The sequence below is a fragment of the Manis pentadactyla genome, chromosome 10, assembly GCF_030020395.1.
Source record: "Manis pentadactyla isolate mManPen7 chromosome 10, mManPen7.hap1, whole genome shotgun sequence".
Taxonomy (NCBI): Eukaryota; Metazoa; Chordata; class Mammalia; order Pholidota; family Manidae; genus Manis; species Manis pentadactyla.
Genome location: NC_080028.1, coordinates 105,781,030 through 105,799,546, shown reverse-complemented (window position 1 = coordinate 105,799,546; position 18,517 = coordinate 105,781,030). Strand labels below are relative to the sequence as shown.

At 56.6% G+C, this 18,517-nt stretch overlaps 1 protein-coding gene across 4 annotated transcripts in view; it reads right to left on the bottom strand.

Annotated features, from left to right (window-relative positions):
- Positions 1 to 1,481: 1,481 nt before the first annotated feature.
- RAPGEF3 (Rap guanine nucleotide exchange factor 3) overlaps positions 1,482 to 18,517 on the bottom strand; it is a 26,435-nt gene continuing 9,399 nt past the window's right edge. Inside the window, exons 11-29 of one of the 4 annotated variants that reach the window (XR_008992262.1) lie at positions 18,113 to 18,225; positions 17,733 to 17,821; positions 17,358 to 17,436; positions 17,014 to 17,164; positions 16,851 to 16,933; positions 16,029 to 16,068; positions 13,571 to 13,652; positions 13,117 to 13,263; positions 11,202 to 11,299; positions 10,592 to 10,717; positions 10,322 to 10,503; positions 9,972 to 10,062; positions 9,792 to 9,842; positions 8,862 to 8,949; positions 8,456 to 8,520; positions 7,977 to 8,031; positions 7,809 to 7,880; positions 1,924 to 6,977; positions 1,482 to 1,682 (exon numbers count right to left, since the gene is read on the bottom strand). Coding sequence is in view for 2 of the 4 variants with exons in the window: in XM_036904706.2 (XP_036760601.2) it covers positions 6,859 to 6,977; positions 7,809 to 7,880; positions 7,977 to 8,031; positions 8,456 to 8,520; positions 8,862 to 8,949; positions 9,792 to 9,842; positions 9,972 to 10,062; positions 10,322 to 10,503; positions 10,592 to 10,717; positions 11,202 to 11,299; positions 13,117 to 13,263; positions 13,571 to 13,652; positions 16,029 to 16,068; positions 16,851 to 16,933; positions 17,014 to 17,164; positions 17,358 to 17,436; positions 17,733 to 17,821; positions 18,113 to 18,225 (1,731 nt within the window). In the remaining 2 variants the exon portion in view is untranslated. Of the gene's footprint in view, positions 6,978 to 7,808; positions 7,881 to 7,976; positions 8,032 to 8,455; positions 8,521 to 8,861; positions 8,950 to 9,791; positions 9,843 to 9,971; positions 10,063 to 10,321; positions 10,504 to 10,591; positions 10,718 to 11,201; positions 11,300 to 13,116; positions 13,264 to 13,570; positions 13,653 to 16,028; positions 16,069 to 16,850; positions 16,934 to 17,013; positions 17,165 to 17,357; positions 17,437 to 17,732; positions 17,822 to 18,112; positions 18,226 to 18,517 lie in introns of all 4 variants that reach the window. The other 3 variants (XR_008992263.1, XM_036904707.2, XM_036904706.2) reach the window with 3 other exon arrangements.

Genomic DNA, 18,517 nt, shown 5'->3' with positions numbered 1-18,517 from the left:
CTGAAAACTCATTGAAAAAGGCAGAGCTGATGGACCATTGAGACCATTCTACAGGTATTTTTTCTGGGGGTGAGCATGTGCCCCTCAGCCAGTGTGCTCTTAACAACTCTCTCTCTCTTTGTCTTCAGTTTTCTCATCTTTGAAATAATGGACTTGGATCTGATAATCCCTTACAGTTTGCAGACTATAATTCTGAGGCTTCCTGTCCACACCCAGGTGGAGCCCCTGTGGTAGATTAATGGGGACCCCCAACCCCTTGCTGTGCGGAAATGAGACCAAGTGTGGGGCCTCCTGGGTGGAAAGGTTGGCCTGGGGCAAGCCGCCTGGCAAGGGACTCACACCAGAAACGCAACTGAGGAGTAAGCCTGGCTCTTTCCTCCAGGAAGGAAGTCCAGTCAAAGGGAGAAGGCGCAGGAATGGCCGCTTCATTTGCATCAGCTTTATTTGCACAACCCAGAAGCAGGCTGCTAAGTCCCTGACAGGCAAATCCTCATCCTCCCCAGCCTGGCAACTTGTGAACATTTCTCAGACTCTGGTTAGTTTAGGGAATAAAGGAGAGTGTCACTGGCTGGTCCAGGAAAAAAGGACGCCTCAAAATTTGGTATTAATTGTCTGTGTCTTCCACAGGCCCAGCTGGGGGAACCCTGGCTGAGGCCAAAGCTGTCAGAGTGGGAATGAGGTCTGGCCAGGGTGGCCCTGAATCCAGCTGAACTGACTGTGGAATAGACCTTCCAGGGCATGAGTGCCTCCCTCCATCAGGGGAATTTTAGGTCAGGAGCAAGGCTGGGAGCTGGAGATACAGTTGAGACTGACCCCTAGAGCCAGGTGGGTAGTCTGAAGACCTGGGTGCTTCTGACCGTATCCCCCGACCAGAACCATGTGAGCCTTGAGGACAGCCACCAGCACTGGCTGAGCACCTGCATGCCACACCCCAAGGGCTTCCGCATTTGTGAGCGCCTCCATCCTCATGACAACCCTTAATGGCTATAACTGTGGTATTTTACAGATGAGGAAACTGAGGCAAAGATGTGCCCAGGAGCACACAGTTATTAGACCTCACTGCCTAGAGGCCATCCGCACGAACATGATGCCACATCACCACAAAGTCACACCATCTAAGTGCATCAAGCAGCCGCAGCAGTAAAGGTGTCTGGGTCACTAGGTTACTATCAGATTCTCTGGGATTAAAGGGACCTCAGGGGCAGCTAGCCCCACCCCTCATGTGATGCTGCAATGCCCTCAGCAGCCAAAGTGGTTGTCCTGCCTCCATGGGAATGCCTCCAGTGCCTCTCAGGGCTGCTCATCCCCACCTCCCAGATCTGATTCCCAAGCTTTGGGACTTTATACACCAAGACATGCTGACTTGGAAAAAAGTAGATGGGACAATAGGAAAAAAATCCATTCAGCCAGTATATGAACATATATCAGTACATTCATACAAAGATGCCTCATAGATAAACTTAGATGCACATAAAAATGTATACAGAGACAAACACATTAAATTGTATTTCAGACAGCTTTCTCTTCCTGGCTGGCCTGGTCTGGGCAGGTAACTCTGCTGCTCCTCCTGCCAAGTTTTCCCCCAGTCAGGTCTTCACATCAGCTCTCTGCCCTTGATTGAAAGCTCTTCCAGTCAGCCACTGGGGGCAACCAGCAGGTCAGGGGTCCCCGGAGGCTGGGTCCTGGGGGCCAGGGGTGGGAAGGTTAGCCAGAGCTGCAGGGGGGATGATGTGCCCACAGTGAAGACACCAACAGGGTGCCTCCTCCGCATCAGGAAGTGAGGCGGGGTGCAGCTGCGCCTACGTGGAGGCCTGGAGCGTGGGGAAGAGGGTGAAGCCACCTGGGCAAGGATCCAGGAGGCAGCCAGCTGTCAGTGGTGTGGGAAATGGGAATTCCATCAGGAAATATTTACAGAGTGCTCACTATATGCCCGGTGCAGTGATGCTGTTACTGGACTGGCAGGGCTCAGGCTGGAAAACTGCTCCTGGTTTCCGGTGGGGCAGGGGTCAGAGAAGTTCCAGCATTAGGCCACTGCTTGAAGTAGGCCCCACTCATCTCTGGACTACCAAGCTGGTCAAGGGTCTGTTAGGACCAACAGGCTATGGGAGATGCTGACCCAGAGGACTACTGAAGGGCACATATGCCCAGGCCAGCCTATTCCACACTCTTGTCCCCATGAGACCAAGGCGGGGACCCACCAGCACAGGACCAGAGACTGACAGGCCCAGAGGCTAGCCCAGCACACAAGCCTGGAGTCGCCTCCTGAGGGCATCCCCAGCTCCTGGAGATGCTGGATCTTCAGTCTCCATCCCACTATGGCCTGGGAGTGTCCCAGGATAGAGGCCCAGGAGGTCACCTACATCTGATCACTGATGAGCCACCTCAGTCTGCAGTTACCTCTTACTGAATGTGTCCTAGAATGGCTCCATGTGTGACTTTCTCACAGTGGTTTGTATGCTGTGTACCATGTTTGCATTTCCAGGCATTTCTTTTGAAGTCGGTGGGCAGCCCTGACATTCAGCACACATACCGCCTGCCCTCTGCGCATTAGTCAGACATACCACCTGGGCCATTCATCACAGAGACCCAGGCTGTGCTTCTGGTTCTGCTGGCCAGGTCCCATGCCAGTCCTCTGCTCACCAGCTGTCCATCTCCTACACCCCCTCCAGCCCCAGCACAAACCCACCTGTCCACAAAACCTGACTCCATCCCTCCCGCCCTGAGGGTCCCTCCTGCCTGTGGACTCAGCTCTGGACAGCTATGCTGTATGCCTTTGACGTGTCACAGCCACCTCTGATAGATACTGTTTCCAATAAGGTGTCCTGGGCCCCCTCTGCTGCTTTCTATTGTCATCCAATGTGTGTTAGATAACTGTCAGCATGTGCTGTGCCCAGCAATGAATGAATGAATGAGCAAACGGAGCCTTCCAGCCCGTTTGTGCTAAAGGCTGGAGAGAAGACAATGAGCCCAGCATAGAGCACATGGCTCCTGTTACAAGATTTGGAGGCCCCAATTTGTACATGGGTGGGGCTTATGGGCAGTAGGTGGGAATGGGGTACAGAGACTCACAGTGTGGTTGTGTTCTCATAGCAAACACACTGTTTTCAGCGGTACTGTAAATTTTCTGGGACTGATGGAAACTTGAGGGGACCAGGACCCCCAGGCCTCCCCAGAAACCACCGCAAGGAGCAGCCACCATGGGGGTCAGACAGAACCATCCACAGTGGAGCATAACTTCATTCTGCTTTTCAGGAGCCTGCCTGTATTTTTCCCTAGCTGTGCTAATGTTTGTTTCATGCTGCCTAATAGTAATTATAAAATAAAATTTCTATTCATGTCCTCAAACCTCAATGGCTTTGGAGATGATCTAGAGGCACGAATGGAAACAAAGAGAAGCAGATAAAGTAGGCAGACAGTGATGATGCAGCCTGAGATAGTGAGGGGGTGGGCAAGGGTGAGACGGAGACAGAGCCGGGCGGAGGTGGCCGGACGAGCCGGGTGCTGGCACGAGGCCCCTTTGCCAGCCTCCTATCCCAGGTGTGCTTCTGACCTCACAGGACTGGCAGGAGCAATTCCTACCATGGCCTATAGATCTACAGTCTCAGAATCACAATTACTGTGCTAAGGTAGGTGGATTGTGGGTATTTTCCCCCTTTCTCACTCACTTGTTCATTCATTCCGCTGTGCTAACGAGGTGGCTGCCGGGGTGAGGAGTTCAGCATCCAAAGATGGAGGGAGACTATGGACAGAGTACACTGAAAGCTGTGACTGGGGGAGCAGAACACAGTGCCACAACCACCGGTTCCAAAGCCACACCGCCTGGGTCTGACTCCCAGCTTGGCTTACCCACCAGCTGACAGCTCTGGGCAGCGGCCCTGACCTCTCTGTGCCTCGATGCCCCCAGAACTATGAGATCTCTTGCAGGAATCTTGTAAAATTGAATGAATCAATATTTGGGAAGCTTTTAAAACAGCGCCTGGCACATAATGAGACCAAATGAGAAGTACTTGTTCAAAAAAAAAACAACAAAAGACCTAATTTAGGATGATTAGGGAAGGCCTTCCAGAAAAAAATGACATTTAAAACAGAAACATGAAGCACAACAAAGTGGCAGTTTATCTAATCTAAACTCTCCATAATGTGATTTCTTTTTATAACTCCAAAAAAAAATTTTGTATTTTTAAAATGTTCACTTTTGAGTATTTTTGAGTCTTGGGGATGACTCTACATACTGTCACACTGCCACACCATCTAACTCACCTGGTTTGGTTGCCAAAGGTGACCACCCATTTGTTAGGGGTGTGACTGCAGCCCAGAGAACAGAGCTCTCTGTGGGAAGCTCGGAGCTTCGGCAAACCCTCGGTTATGGCCTCCGGGGTCTTGTTCTCCGTTTGATGAGATTACCACCAGCTGTCCGGTGCAGAAGCCAGGCAGCGGGAGAGGAGGAGGAACAGAGATGGCCACTCTCCTCTGCGGGCTACCAGGGACAGCAAGACTAGCAGGTGAAGCTGGCCGTGCACCGCTCCCTCCGACTCTCGCCCTGGGGCGCCTCATGAGAGCTCCCCTGATACCAGTGCCCTGTGGCTGTTCCTTCCCCATTGCCCCCTTAAAGTGACCCTCAGAAGTACTAATTAGAATCCTGACCACGGGACTATTAGAATCTTCCCAAGTTATGAATGTACACAACAGGGGCCTTCTGCAGCCAGGCTGCAGGAGGCACACTTAGGGGTAGGGAACTCTGAAAATCCTTCTAATAAACCTGAGCCCAGCCTTCTCCCTTCTGGAGTCACTAGGCCCATGCTCCTTCCTCGGTGTTCCCCCTGCCAGGAGCAGCGCCTGGAAGGCACCCTGCTCCAGGAAGTCCCCAGGCATGGGAGAGAAGATGCTCTCAAAGCACAGCTGAGTCAAACTCAGCTTCCCAGTGATCTGGTTTGTCAACACTGGGAGGGTGACAGCCACCCATCACCTGGGCCACAAGCCCCTTCACCCTCAGGTGCCCTGGCAGGCTGGGCTTCAGGTGGGCCAGGCTTAGGTTTGGAAGAGTCCAGAATCTGAGAAAGGGGTCCCTGGCTTGCCCAGGGCAGCTGGGCAGGCCTGAGAGGAGACTTGCTTAGTTTGGGACCACGGCCCTGGGAGCAGGCTATTTGGGCCTGCCATCTCTTCCAGCCCAGGCTCTGTCTGGGGGACTGGGCTCTGCCCAACTTCACCCAAGGCAATGCTGCCCCTCTCTAAGTCCGAGGACACAGAACTGCCCACACCTGTCACCTTGGCAGCAGAGGCAGAGCTACAGTTTGACTTGTCCCTGAGATCTTCGCATCCATCTTGCAGGTGGAGAAATGGAAGCCGAAAACTGTTCGTTGGCTTGCTCAGATTTACTTAGAAGCCTGACATACAATCCCGGTTGCTGCCTCCTGCTACGGGCTCTGACCCTTTCTGGAAGTAGTTTGCATGTGTGTCCATGCCCAGGGGGTTGAGAGGGGTCTGGCAGCGCAGAAGGTAGGGGTGTGTCCTGCCTGAGCCCCAGAAGATGTTCCTGCTGAGCAAGTACAGGGCCTTGCTAGCTGCCCACTCGCCTTCCAGATGTGGGCCCACTTCCTCCAGGTGCCCTCGGGCACTGCTGCTCAGTACCTACTCTAGGATCTCCCCCAAGGCGAAGAGGTCCCTCTGCCTCCTGGCTCAGGGTCATGGGGAACAGAGGAGGGAGGCCACCCTGCAGGTTCCCTGCATGAGCACCCCGGGCTGAGGGGTCTCTGCCGTAGCTGGTTCCCAGGGGGCTCAGTGCTGACAGGGCTCACTGGGACCATTCTCATCACTAAGAAATCTGACTTCCTAGAAGCCCATTAGGCCTTAGCAAGGGATAGGCTCCCCTCAGAAGTCTCTGCTTCAGTGTCCTCTCTATCACTGGTCACGTCTCTGGAGCCTCGGTTTAGCGTGGTGCCAACTGGGGCTCCAGGCAGAGGGACAGGAAGTGGAGAGCGTGGACAGAGCCTGTTGCAACTGGGCTATAACTGTGTTCTCGGACCACTGAGGAGAGCTGACGGTTACCCTGGCCAGCCACTGACAGGGCTCCAGGTTCCCACAGCCCCTGTGGCCAAGGGGTTCAGACTGGGACAGTAGTTAGCCATCTTGGTGCCCTGCCTGGGTCCCAGAGACCACGCACCTGGTGGTGGGGATGCTGCTCCATCAGCCAGCCCCTCCGGGTCCACCTCACGGTGCAGCACCCCTTCCTCAGCTCTGGCCTGGGGACAGGGTCTCTGGCTTCTCTGACACACCCCCACAGGCTGGCCTCAGGAACCCAGCCTGTCTCTTCATTTACCGTAACAATAGGCTCCTCAGGGACCACCACTCCCACACAAGCAGCCGGACCACACCCAGCTGTTTATCTCCCAGGCGATGAAAAGAAAAGCAACAGGGCCCCCACCGCTCCCCTCCCCAGGCAACAAGCCCTGCAGTCCTGCCACACACCACCGGACAGTGCAGACCTCCCTCCATCCCCTGGGAGAGCAGACCGCAGGGGCCTGGACATGGCTGGACAAAGCCTTGAGGCACACAATCTGGGAAAAACCTGGTGTGGAGAGCTCTATTGAACACAGAGTTCCAGCGCCTGCTCCACTCTCCCACCCACTCCAAGGCCCCTCTGTCCCCCATTCCTTGGCCTTGGGCCCCGCTCACTCCACTCCAAGGTCCTCCTCGGCCTCCAGTCACCACAGGGGACCGCTGCCTCCACGCTGCCCACTCCAGGGCCTTGAGTCCACTCCGTGGAGAGCCCTGCCCAGCTGTGGCCAGCCTGTGGGCCTCTTGGCCCAGGCGCACCCTGGCCTTCTGGCGGGAAGTGCCTGCTCCAGCCCCAGCCCCTCCTCACGGCTCCAGCTCCCGGGAGAGGCGGGAGAGTTCCCTCTGGCTGTCGATGACCTTCAGCTGCTGGACACAAGCCCAGGTGCTGGCCGGACTCCGGGTGCTCAGGGACTGCTCCGAGCCTGTTGAGCATGGAGAGCAGTCAGGGGGGGCCACTGACTCCACTGTGCTGAGCCCACCCTCTCCCCCTCCAAGGAGCCCCTCGGCCTCCCTGCTCCCCACCGCCCATTCTGCCAATCTGCCACTTGCCATGACCAGTCCAGGAGACTGTGCCCCTGTTCCCCTCCTACCCTCATCTGGGGGTGAAAAGCACAGACCCAGAAAAAAACAGGTCCCCAAGATCACATACAGTGTAATTCCCCTTTCACTAAGTGCAAAAATAACAAAAACTGACAGGTATTTTGTCATAATGTATACATTATATATGCAAAGCATTTTAAAGATATATTTGTGTATATTTGAATGCACAAATATAAGTAAATATAGGTGATAAGGCTCTTTTTAAAAAATAAGAAAATGAGTAGCTCCAAATTCAGGAGAGTGGTTACCATGGGTGGGGAGAGGCAAGCAGACAGGAGAAGGGACCCCACAGAGGGAGGCATGAGTTACTGTCCATGTGCTTATTCTTGGCTTGGCCAAGGGGCGTTCATTATATCATCAAATAGATACATACATAAAAGAAAAGGCCAGTGGCGGCAGTGTGGTAGGAACCACGGATTATGATTAATCCTGTTTCATGCACCTGAAAGCCAGTTAGAACGATGCAGGTCTGGAGTAAGATGCCTAGGTCCCAGCACTCCTGCAGGATGCCTTCCACAAGCCACTTTACCTCAAGCCTGTCTGTGCGTCTTTACCTGGGGCATCTCCCACCTGCCCCAGGGGACTGTGCAGAGCGAGCAAGCGCCTCTAAGTGCCAGCCCGACCGGCCGCCGCACCCAGCCCGCCCCACTTACACGTGGACATCCTCACCACCTGGCGGTCCTCGTGCAGGTGGGACACGCGGCTCCTGAGCGGCGAGAGGGGCACTGGGAGGGGGAGAGGGAGTCAGGGAGCAGGGCCCAGTGGGAGCTGCCGGGGTCCCGGGGCAGGGGCTCCCGCAGGGTGGAAGGACAGCTCCTCACCGCTGCTGTGGCTCCGGCAGCGCTGCACGGTTCGCACGGCTCTGGCCATCATTCTCTGCGGGCAATGCAAGGACATGAGAACGGCCCAAGGGGCAGGGCCCTGGCATGGCCTGTGGGGCAGCTGGGGACCCAAGCTCCCTTAGACTAGTGTGCTTCTAGGGACCAGGGGCTGTAAGATATGGGTTCATGTCTGCTCCACCCTAGCCACCCAGCAGCCTGGTGGGTGGAGGCAGTGGGAGGAACACAGGTCAGGAAGGGCTTAGAGAGGAAGAGGCCTGCAGAGGACTCTGGTGGCAGGAGGAGATAGTGAGGCTGTCACCCCAGTCCCCCGAAAAGACACCAGAACCACCAATATGGAGTAAGGTGGGGGCTGCTTTAAAAGAAGTACTCATATTATTAATAACAACTTCAGACTGTCTCTCACCCCAACCCCTCCCAAGGCCACAGTCACAACCCTCACCTGCTCTCCTTGAACTCACCATCTTCTCAAAATTGATGAGATTTTCCACCAGCGTGTGGTTTCCCTCATGGATGAAGGTCATATCTGCAAAGAAATAGGTTTTGCTCCAAGGTCCCCAAAGTGTTTCCCCTCCTGCAGTCCAGGAAAGGTGGAGGCCAATAATGGGGAGCCCACCCCCACTGCCCTCTTCCTCTGGCACCCCCAACCTCCTGGAGCAATTTTCTTATATCGCTTAGGCCTCATATCATAGACTATCTAATGTCACCAATATTTGTCCTCATATCTTATCGCTGCTTCTAGCCTGTGAACTCCTGAGTCATCTTTGTGCTCCCAAGGCATCGGCACAGTGGGGTCTTGCAGGGGTTGAGTGGACACGCGGGCACAGGAACAGGGCGGAGGCGGAATGTGCACGCTGCTCCCGTTACCTTTGAGGAGAAGGGGCATGAAGGGGATGATGGGAGGCGAGAGCTTGGTGAGGGCCAGTCGGTACACCCGGTGGTTCCATGAGGGGTCCTGAGAAGGAAGAAGCCACAGTGAGAGAGGGAGGGTCCTGCACACCATAACCCCAACACACCCCAACACAACCAAACGCCCATCGCCTCCGAGCACAGCTTCCTCCCAGCTCAGATCACCAGGGCAGGTGTGGGGGCAGCTGGGGGGCCCGAAGTTCCTGGCCTCCAGCTAGTCCCCAGAGCAAACTTCAGGGCTCTAGTCACAGGGGCCCTGAGGTTTCCCGGAAAATTTGTTCTCTCTTCTCTGTGTCTGTTTCTGTCTCTTTCTAGTGGTAAATTCCTTTGACCTTGGTCCCCACGAGGCGAGGATTCTCCTCCAGGTCTCAGAGCCATGCTGCGACAAGCACCTCTGCCAGCCCTCTCACAAATGCTACCCAACCTGTGAGGCCCCCAGAGGCTCCTGGCGGCGGGGAGGGTTCAGCTCCTCAAATCTTTCCTCATCTTTTGGCCCAGTGACCCGCAGGCCCCTCTCAGGGGCCACTGATAGGCCCTGGCACACCAGGGGTGTGTATGCCTTGTGAGTCCTGAGGGAGGTCAACTGGAGATCAGTGTCCCCCGGTGGTGCCCTGGGCAGCTCAGACTCAGGGCCAGACACCTCCTGTACCCTGTCCTGGTCCTCACATAGGACCTCAGAGCCAAAGCAAATGACCCCCATACCTATACGTCCTGAGGGATAGAATATACTGTGCCCCCAACCATAATACTGAACACCCATTCCTCAGGCCAGAGGCAACAAGGCCATGGCCCAGGGTTGGGAACCCTGGATGGAGCCAAGGACAGGTAGATAGAGGGGCTGCCGGGAAGCTGGGCTCCTGGAGGGAGGACCTAAGGCCTGGCACTCACCAGCAGCCTCTCGAGGGCCGAGTACAGCTTCCTGGCTTTGTGGGGCAGCCTCTGTTAAAGACAGGCAGATGGAGCCATCCCTGCTCTGGGATGGAAGCCCCATCCCCAAGCAGGACTCCCAGGATGGGCGCGGGGCCTGACCTCATGAGGCCCTGGCCTCCCACTCCCGTTTGCACCTACCTCCCAAGTGTTGGCCAGGCGGCTGATGGCTGAGTTGCTGAGGCCAAACATGACAGCAAAGAAGGAATTGAGATTCTTTTGTTCCTTGAGGCTGTGAGCAGAGACCCAAGGACCCTCAGGGGAAGTGAGGCCACACCACAGATCCCTGCTCTAGACAACAGACAGGCCTGGGGCCCAGAACTAGGCCAGGTCCATGGTGCCTGCTGCCTCGTGGAGAGGTAGAGATTCCAGGACTCCGAGGGAGGCAAGTGGATGGCAGATTTGGCAACAGACTGTCCAAGGATGGGGGGTTTAAGAAAAGGCAGCCTCAGGACTCAGCCACATACCCCGCCTACCCCACAGGCACTCACTGGGCCGCCAGCTTGATGAACTTCCTGAGCAGCTGGGCTCGAGGTCCGAGCACAGGGCACAGACACAGTTCTGTGGCCACCCAGTACTGCAGCTCATTGAAGCGGCGCATGAAGCGCTCCAGGTTGGCAGTGGTGACGTCCCGCAGGTGCTGGGGGCCCAGCACATAGTGGATCAGCTCCACCTGGGTGAGAAAAGCATGAGAGGCCAGCCTGCGCCAGGTGGCGTGGCGCCCGCCACCTGCTCTCATCCCCTCAGCTCTGCCACCTCACCTGGTGGATGCTGTTGAAGAGGTTCCAGTCATGGTCCGTCAGCTGGCCCGCCAGGTCCTTGGCACTCACCAGGTCTAGCCCCTCAGCAGAGCCCACAGTGGGCCCCAGCTGCTCAGGGTGTGGGGTCTGCAGGTAGGAGAGTGCTCAGGGGGGTGCCTGGGGAATCCAGGGGAAAGGCATGGGGTGGGAGGAGAGAGTTTGGGGCAAAGCCCCTGCCTGTGGATACAGGGGTGTAGGGGAGGGCAGGGGTGCTGCAGGGAGTAGAGCGGCCTCTCTAGGATGGGCTTCCCAAGGAGGCATCTTCCTGACAGCCCCCCATTGCTGGGACAGCCCTTTGCAGGGCATCTGTCTCCTGGAGAACCACTAAGAAGGCAGGTCTTCCTCTTTCCCCTTCAGAGCTTCCAGCCAGCTCTCCCCCTCTCCCAACACCCAGTCCCTGGACCCCCCCATCAGTTGAAGCCCACTCTGTCCTCTCCCCACCTAAAGCCCAGCAGCAGCCAGAGCCAGGGCCCCTCTCTACTCTCTGCAACCCCCCAGATGCGCCCCCACCACCACCGCCACTCCTAAGACGTAGCTCCCGCCCGGGCCCTGGCATCCTGCCTGTCCCTACCAGCTCATGCACTTCCTGTGGGTTAACAACAAAAAGCCGCTCATTGAGACCCAGGGATGTGGCCACTCCACGGGCATCTGGCAGCAGGCCAATGGTATCTGCAAAGAGAGCAGAGGCTGCACTAGGTGGGGACAGAGAGGGAGGCCAGGCAGCAGCCAGAGGCAGGGTGGAGCAGCCAGAGGCTTGATATACATGATATGCTTGATATACATGAACGGGGATGCTTAGTGAGACAGGCAGGACTTGGGCACCACTGGGCCTCCCTGAGCCTCCATTTCCTCCTTTGTCGAGTGGAGATGATAACTCGTTCTGACTACTCACAAGTCAAATGAAAGAGTTGATGATATAAATAGTGGCTATAAGTAAATGATGCATACATAAAAGCCCTTTGAAAATTGGGAAATGCCTTACTGAAGTCTCGGTGCTGATTTCACCAGCTCCTGTGGACTGAGAGTGTTTTGAGTCATGTTTGAGTCCCCAGTCCCTAGACCAGCGGCCTCCAAAGTAAGGCACACAAGACCATCTACATGGTCAGAAGAAAAATATTAGCTCTTCTACTTACATTGATTTTTTTCATGTTTTGCATTTCTATTTTGTGGGTAGCTTTAAATAATTATTTAGCAATAGTGTAGGAATATATGTGTATGACTTATAAGGGAACATGAACACAGCAGAGGGTCTGTAATAAAATATTGGTTACGAGTGCCGATCAAGAGTATCTGGCGATCAGAGCTCCAAACACTGCCTGGCACATAGCAGGGTCTCAGTAAGTACAGCTTTGGACAACCGCAACTCTGCAGATGGCCAATAGAGGGCGGTGCTCCCAGCACTGTGCCCAGGCGCCGAGGTCTCGTCCTCTCCCCACTCACGGGAGAAGGCTTTGGTCTTCTTGCCTCCACTCCTTGCCATTATTCTCTGGATGCACCAAACTCCTGTCTACCCTGGGCTCCAGCTGTCAAACCTGGTCTGTGTCTTCCGTGGAGAACAGTAGTTTTTAATGTCCCAGGTTCTCCAAAGGCAGGTCTTAATAATCCTCGTGCGGCCATTTCTGAGCACTGACTTTGTGCCAGGCCCCTGCTGAGTGCTTGATATACATGATCTCATGTAATAGCCACAGCAGTCCTGTGTGACAGGTAGTTCTGTGCTCAGTGGACACACGAGGAAACGAAGGCTCAGACACATTAAACAATTTGCCCAGGATCACACAGCTAGTAAGCAGTGGGTTTGGGATTCCAACACAAGTCTTCGGGTCCTGTTTATGCTCTTAACCTTCAAGCCGCTCTGTCTTATCTGCCCTGGTACCTCAGCTCCTAGCACACTGCTGGCCCTTAGCTAAACCTCAAATATGTTTGTTGACTTACTAAATGAATGAAAACCACCTTAGTCCAAAGGCCAGCTCCATCCTCACTGTGAGTGCCTGGGAAGACTGCTTCCTCCCCTTGAGCTTTTGTTTTTTTGTTTGAAAATACGCTAATAATACCTATCTCATAAGAGTGTTATTAGGATTAAATTAATATACACGCAAGATAATAACAGTACCAGCTAATACCCTGTAGTGCTGTGTGCCAGACACCATTTTAAACCCTTTAATAGATTAGCTAATTTAATCCTCACAGTTCCTCTGACTCTTATCATCCCATTTTACAGATAATGAAACAGAGCACGGAGAGCTTAAGTGTCATTCCCAAGGACACGCAGACAGTGAGCTAAAGGGCAGGATCAAATGCAGACAGCAGGCTCCAGAGCGCATGCTCTTATATATGACATGAAAGCACTCTGAAGAGACATCATAAACCTCCCATAAACGCTGACCATCATTAACATTGATGATGATGATCTTAATTTGGAAGAGTCTGGGCATAGATCTGAGGGGACCCCCTCCCTTGGAGCTACCCTACCCAGAGACTCAACTCACCGCCTGCAGAGTTGACCTTCACGAGCACCTGCCCCTTGGTCCAGCTGCCCTCCTGGGCCAGCGCTGCCATCACCTCTCTCACTGAGGCTGTCACGGGCAACTGCAGGGTCAGCACTGAGTGGTCTGGTCGGCAGATGTCATAGGGGACTGGAGAGGAAGACCGGGCTGAGCTGTGGGAGGGGGCTGCTCAGTCCACCCACCCCAACAGGGAGAGGCAGCAACAGCCACGGGAGGGGTCTCAAGGAGGTGGGAAGGGTGCTGAGGAGAAGCCTGGGTACATATGCTGAGCAAAGCAGGAAGGAGGCCCTGAGCCGAGAGGCAGGTTCACAGAAGGCAGACTCTGCCTGGCAGCCTGGAACAGAGACCTTGGGGAATACAGCGTGACAGGCCCATCAAGGTCAAGGGCAACAACAGCAGGGTGTGGGCTGCGCCCTGGCTGGTTTGGACCACCAACCTTTGTCTCCAACTCGGATGGCACAGCTGCTGCTGGGGAGGGACTCGTCCTGGCTGGGGAGCCAGACAGGCATGTTCCTGGCCTGGGAGGGAGAGAGAGTAAGGCCTGGAGGACACAGGGGAGAGCATGTAAGGCCGGGAAGGGGCCTCTGTCACTGGGAGCACGGAGCTCACACAGCACAGCAGTGGGCTCTGCTGGCTGCATGAACCCGAACCCCTCAGGAGGGACAGTGCAGGGCTCAGAGGAAGCCTGCAGCTCCAAGTGTGTATCAACCCCTCTGACGATTACATCCAGAGCTGGGGACCCTGGTCCTCTCTTCCTTTTCCTCCTTTGATTACCATTTGCTAATTTGCTCTTTGCTACATGCCAGGCTAAATGCAGGTCGACTGCCCTGTCAGACCGTACAGCCCATCCTCCATGGGTCTCAAGCACAGTGGGCTGACGAGGCCCCCGCTGGGCAAAGGCCTCCGTGATGCGGTTCCTGACAGTACTTCTGATGCTCGTACTGACTCCCTTCCTCCTGCCAGCTCCAAGTGTGGTAGGCCCCCCAAGTTCACACTCAGCCTGTGGTTCTCCCCTAGATTCCCAGGGCTCAGAGCTCTCCTCGTAGTCCTTCATCACCTCGCATACCACCTGTGTTGGCGGACTCTCAAAACCACTCTTCCATGCCTCCCAGGTCCTTTCACATCTGTGCTCCATCACCCCAAATCCAGCACATCCCCCAGTAACCCGCATCCTGCCTCCCCGACCTGCCTCCCCATAGCTGGTCACCTTGTTCTGGGGATCTTAGAAATGGGTGTCCTTCAGCCCCTCCTCCCCAGCTGAGGCCCCCCCACCAGTTCCACCAGCCCGTGCTGCCTCACTCCTTACCTACTGCAAAGGCCCAACTATCCTCCTCCGCCCTGGCTCCTGGGCGCCTCCCTCCCTCCTTCTCCAATCTGCCTGGCCAGAGCCAGGTTAAGCTTCTGACAAAGCTTCAAGGCCATCATTGTCCGCTGGACACTGGATAAAGCATGGGTTCCTTGGCTGACTGATTCAAAACAAATTTAATCTTTTCGATCTGTGGCTCAAACCTCTACGGCTCGAATTGCTCTGAGTGCAAGGGCTAAACCCCTTCCTGAGGCCCACAGGACCCTGCCTGCTCCCCCCAGCCTCCTCTGGTGGCCACTCCTCCAGGGCTCCTAAAGGATGGGTTCCCTTCCCCTGTACCTGCCCGCGGCCCTCTTCCCCCAGCCCTCAGACCCTCACCCTCTGCAGCTCTCAGCCCAGCAGTCGCTTCCCAGGGACACTCTCTGCCCCCGAACCTTTGTTAGCCCTTCCCCTCCCTGCACTTAGAGACCCCAATCTTTGCCACTATGCATAATGAGATTGTTCAGGAGTTCTGTCCCTTGCTTGCCTATAAGCCCAGGAAGAGCAGGGGCAGCTCTCCCAGACCTCTGCGGCACTGTCGGCACTAGCACAGCGATGCCACGATGGCTCCCGAGCATGTCAGGTGCTAAGCAGCATGGGAGCCCTGGGGAGACAGAGGTCAAGGCCCCTCAGCCATGACCCAAGCGTCCCAGTGCCCTGTGACAGGCACTAACAGACAACAAGCAAGCAGACAAATAAACAAGGAAGACGATTCCAAGTGGTGATAATGCTTTGAAGAAAATCAGAGGGGACCTTACAGGGGAGCAACTGGATGGGTGGGGAGTTGCCTTGGGAGGGGACCTGTCTGGGCCCTGACATTTTAGCTGAGCTCAGAAAGATGAAAAGGATCCAGGCAGACAAAGAGCCAGAGAAAGAGAAAGCTCCAGGCCCTGATGGGAACAAGCTTCACCTACGGAAGAAGAGAAGAAAAGCCATGGGAGCCTCCAGCAGGGAGGGGGCAGGGCGTGGTGGCAGAGGCGGCTGGGCCTGCTGCACTCAGCCCCAGCCGCCGTTCCCGCCCTCTCTCCTGGCACTCCTCAAGAAATCCCACCTCCAGACACATCTTCTTGAGGCCCTTTGTTTCCCCTTAGCCCCTGCCGTTCATGACATGGGCCACTGCAGACCCTTGGGCTGGGGCCTGCCTCCTTTGGGGCCCCCACAACTGGCCACGAGGAGCCCAGGGCATCGGAAGCCTTCGGGTATCGCCCCTCACCTCCCAGGCAGAGTTGCTGACTGGCTCTCACTGTGAACTACCTCCCAATGGAAGAAAGGCCCTCGGGGTGTGGTGGGAGGATGGGGGGGCGCCGGTGACCTCAGACCTCTGTGTCCCCTGCAGGGCCTGGCCCCCCATCACAGGCAGCTCCTGCTCTGTGAACACCTATCCCAGCCCCAAGGGTGTGTCTGTGTTTGGCAATGCTTCCCCTGCAGAGCCCTTCAGGGTGGGGGCTGAGGGAGGGGGACAGGGACGGGGATGGATGGGGACAGGGCGAACTCGGGGGCAGAGGAGAGAATCTGGGGCCAGACTGAGGTGGGAGGTTCAGGCAGACACCTTCATCTGAGGAGATGTATTCGCACAGCCGTTTTCCAACCTAAAACAAAGGAGGGAAGTGAGCAGGGGCCTCTACCAACAGGACTTGGCTTGGCAGTGACCCAGAGGCCTGGCTCTGGATTCCACCTGCCCCCACCAGAGGCTCAGAGCTTGGCAGCTGGTGACTGTCACCTAGATGGGGCAACCCTGGGGCTCAAAACCCAGTCCCTGGATTCTGTGATTTCCCCAGGCTGGCAGGGGAGGGGAAAGAGTTCAAGGGAGAAACGGGCTCCAGTGCTGCCCCAGGGGAGCGCTCCCTGAGCCCAAGCTGCCCCTGTAGGAACGTCCAGGAAGGCCTAGGAAATTTGCTGAGTGGGGACAGTAGGAACTGGCACCCACAATGCTCGCTTGGTAATACATGTGCCTGAACCGGGGAGTGGGAACAGCGAGGCCCTCGGGGCAAGGGAAGGGCAAGTTGGCTGTGCGATGCGTGAGAACGGGTGACTGGCGCGAGGGCCAACAGCGAAAAGGCTGGGAAGCCAGCCAACCGATGTGAACAGGGCTGGACGGATCAGCAGCCGCGGCCGTGCTCGCATGCGCACCGCGCCAGGCGCTGCTCGGCGCCCTTCAGGCACGGCCACCCATTCCACCCTCCAGGCGGGGGCGGCGCTTTCCCGTCTCACAGACCGGGGCCCGAGGCGGGAACTGGCGGAGGCAGCGCATCTCTTAAGAGGGTGCGGCCTGGTTGTGAAGCCTCATTTCTGGCCCCACCCACAGGGGGCGCTCTGTCCCTGCGCACTGCCCATCCCCAGACGACAGGCCGACCCAGAGCCAAGGCACCACCTGTGGTGTCGCCGCCTCTCGGGCCACTGCTCCCGAAGCAGGTTGTGGAGTCGGGCGTCTCTGTTCACCAGGTCGGAGAGTTTCTGGGAGGAGCCAAGAGGCACTGAGCCAGCGGCAGCGGGTCCGCCCTGGAGCCCCGGTGCCCGGCCACACTCCCAGGTACCTGCAGGAAACTGATGGCCACGGGGTCCGTGTGCAGTGTGGGGGCATACAGGGCCACCCACCGGCTGACCAGCCTCAGGATCTGCTGCCTCTTGTTGCAGACGTAGGTGCTGCGCTCCTGCTCGCCGCCTCCCGTGGGCTCCGCATGGAAGGTGGGCACCAGTCAAGGAATCCCAATATTCAGCTGGACTGCCCACCTACCTCAGGCAAAGGAGGGGCAGGACGCCCAGGCCCAGGGACAGGCGGAGCCCGGCAGGAGGCTGTTCTTTGGAAGGCTTGACACAGCCCATAGGGGCCCCTTCTCCCTGCTCCACATGCCATCTAGTCACTCTAACTGAAGGATATTGGTGCAGGAGGGCAGCGCAGAGCTGGGCACTAGGCATGAAGACGCTGTGGGTCAGGAGGAAGTCACTGAGGAAGGTCTCTGTAGGACAGGGACAGGGGGACAGCAGGGGTTTCAGAGGCCAGTCTACAGAGCACAGGTATATGCCCAGCCAGAGCATCCCCGCCTAGTCCCACATAGGCAGGAGCCAGCCACGCCCAGCCCGTGACAGCAACCCCCCCACCCAGCCAAGAGCACAGGAATGAGGACTTCCTGCTGACTGGCCACAGGGGCCAGTCCAGTGCCTGATGAGGTCTGCGGCAGGCGCCTAGCCCTCCCCAGGCTGTGCTTGACCACCGAGTGAGTCAGAGAGCAGACAGGATGTCTCCTGCCCCTACCTGTTGGGTCATGAGCACTGGAATCAGGGCGCATGGCCTCCAACAGCAGTTCTAGGATCTTCTCTGGGGTGCCAGACATCACTGTATACCTAGCAGAAATGGCAGCCCATTGTGTTTGTGCCCCCACTCCCCACATCCACAGCTGGGGCAGACACCAATAATCAATCATCTCTCCCTTCCCTGTTTGCCAGCCCTGTCCTGCCTTGGGGTGGAGAGGAGGCTGGCTTAGGGGTGTACCTTAGTCCCTGGATGCCTTTGCCCCCATAGGAGGCCAGCAGGCCGCAGTATGACATGGGGGAAGGGAGTAAAGCCTGGGAAGTGGAAGGAGAGAAACTGGGCAAGAGAGAAGGCATGGCAAGGGGGTGTGGTGGGTGTGTTACCGGCTCCTGCCCGGGGCTGGGGGCCGAGGAGGGCCGGCGCCCTGAGAGGCTCGCTCTAGCACCAGCACCACCTTCCCGTGTTCTTCCAGCCTCATGGTCTTTGCTTCCATGTCCTGGAAAACAGGCCACACCCATGCTCAGCACACACCCAGGCTCACCCCCCATTCTAACACCTCTCCTTCCACCCCTTCCATTCCAGGCCTTGAGCCTCAGAAGGCTTCCACAAGAACCCTCGGCCCTTTTTCCACCCCATTCAATGCCCACGACCTTGGATCTGCCCCTCACGCCCCCCTGCCCATCTTACAGCCTGAGCCCTTCCTCCACCCATCCCTCCCCGGCCTCTCTCCATAGATCCCTCTCCATTACACTGCCTTTCCTTGCACCCCAGCCCCCCAGCCCCCAACT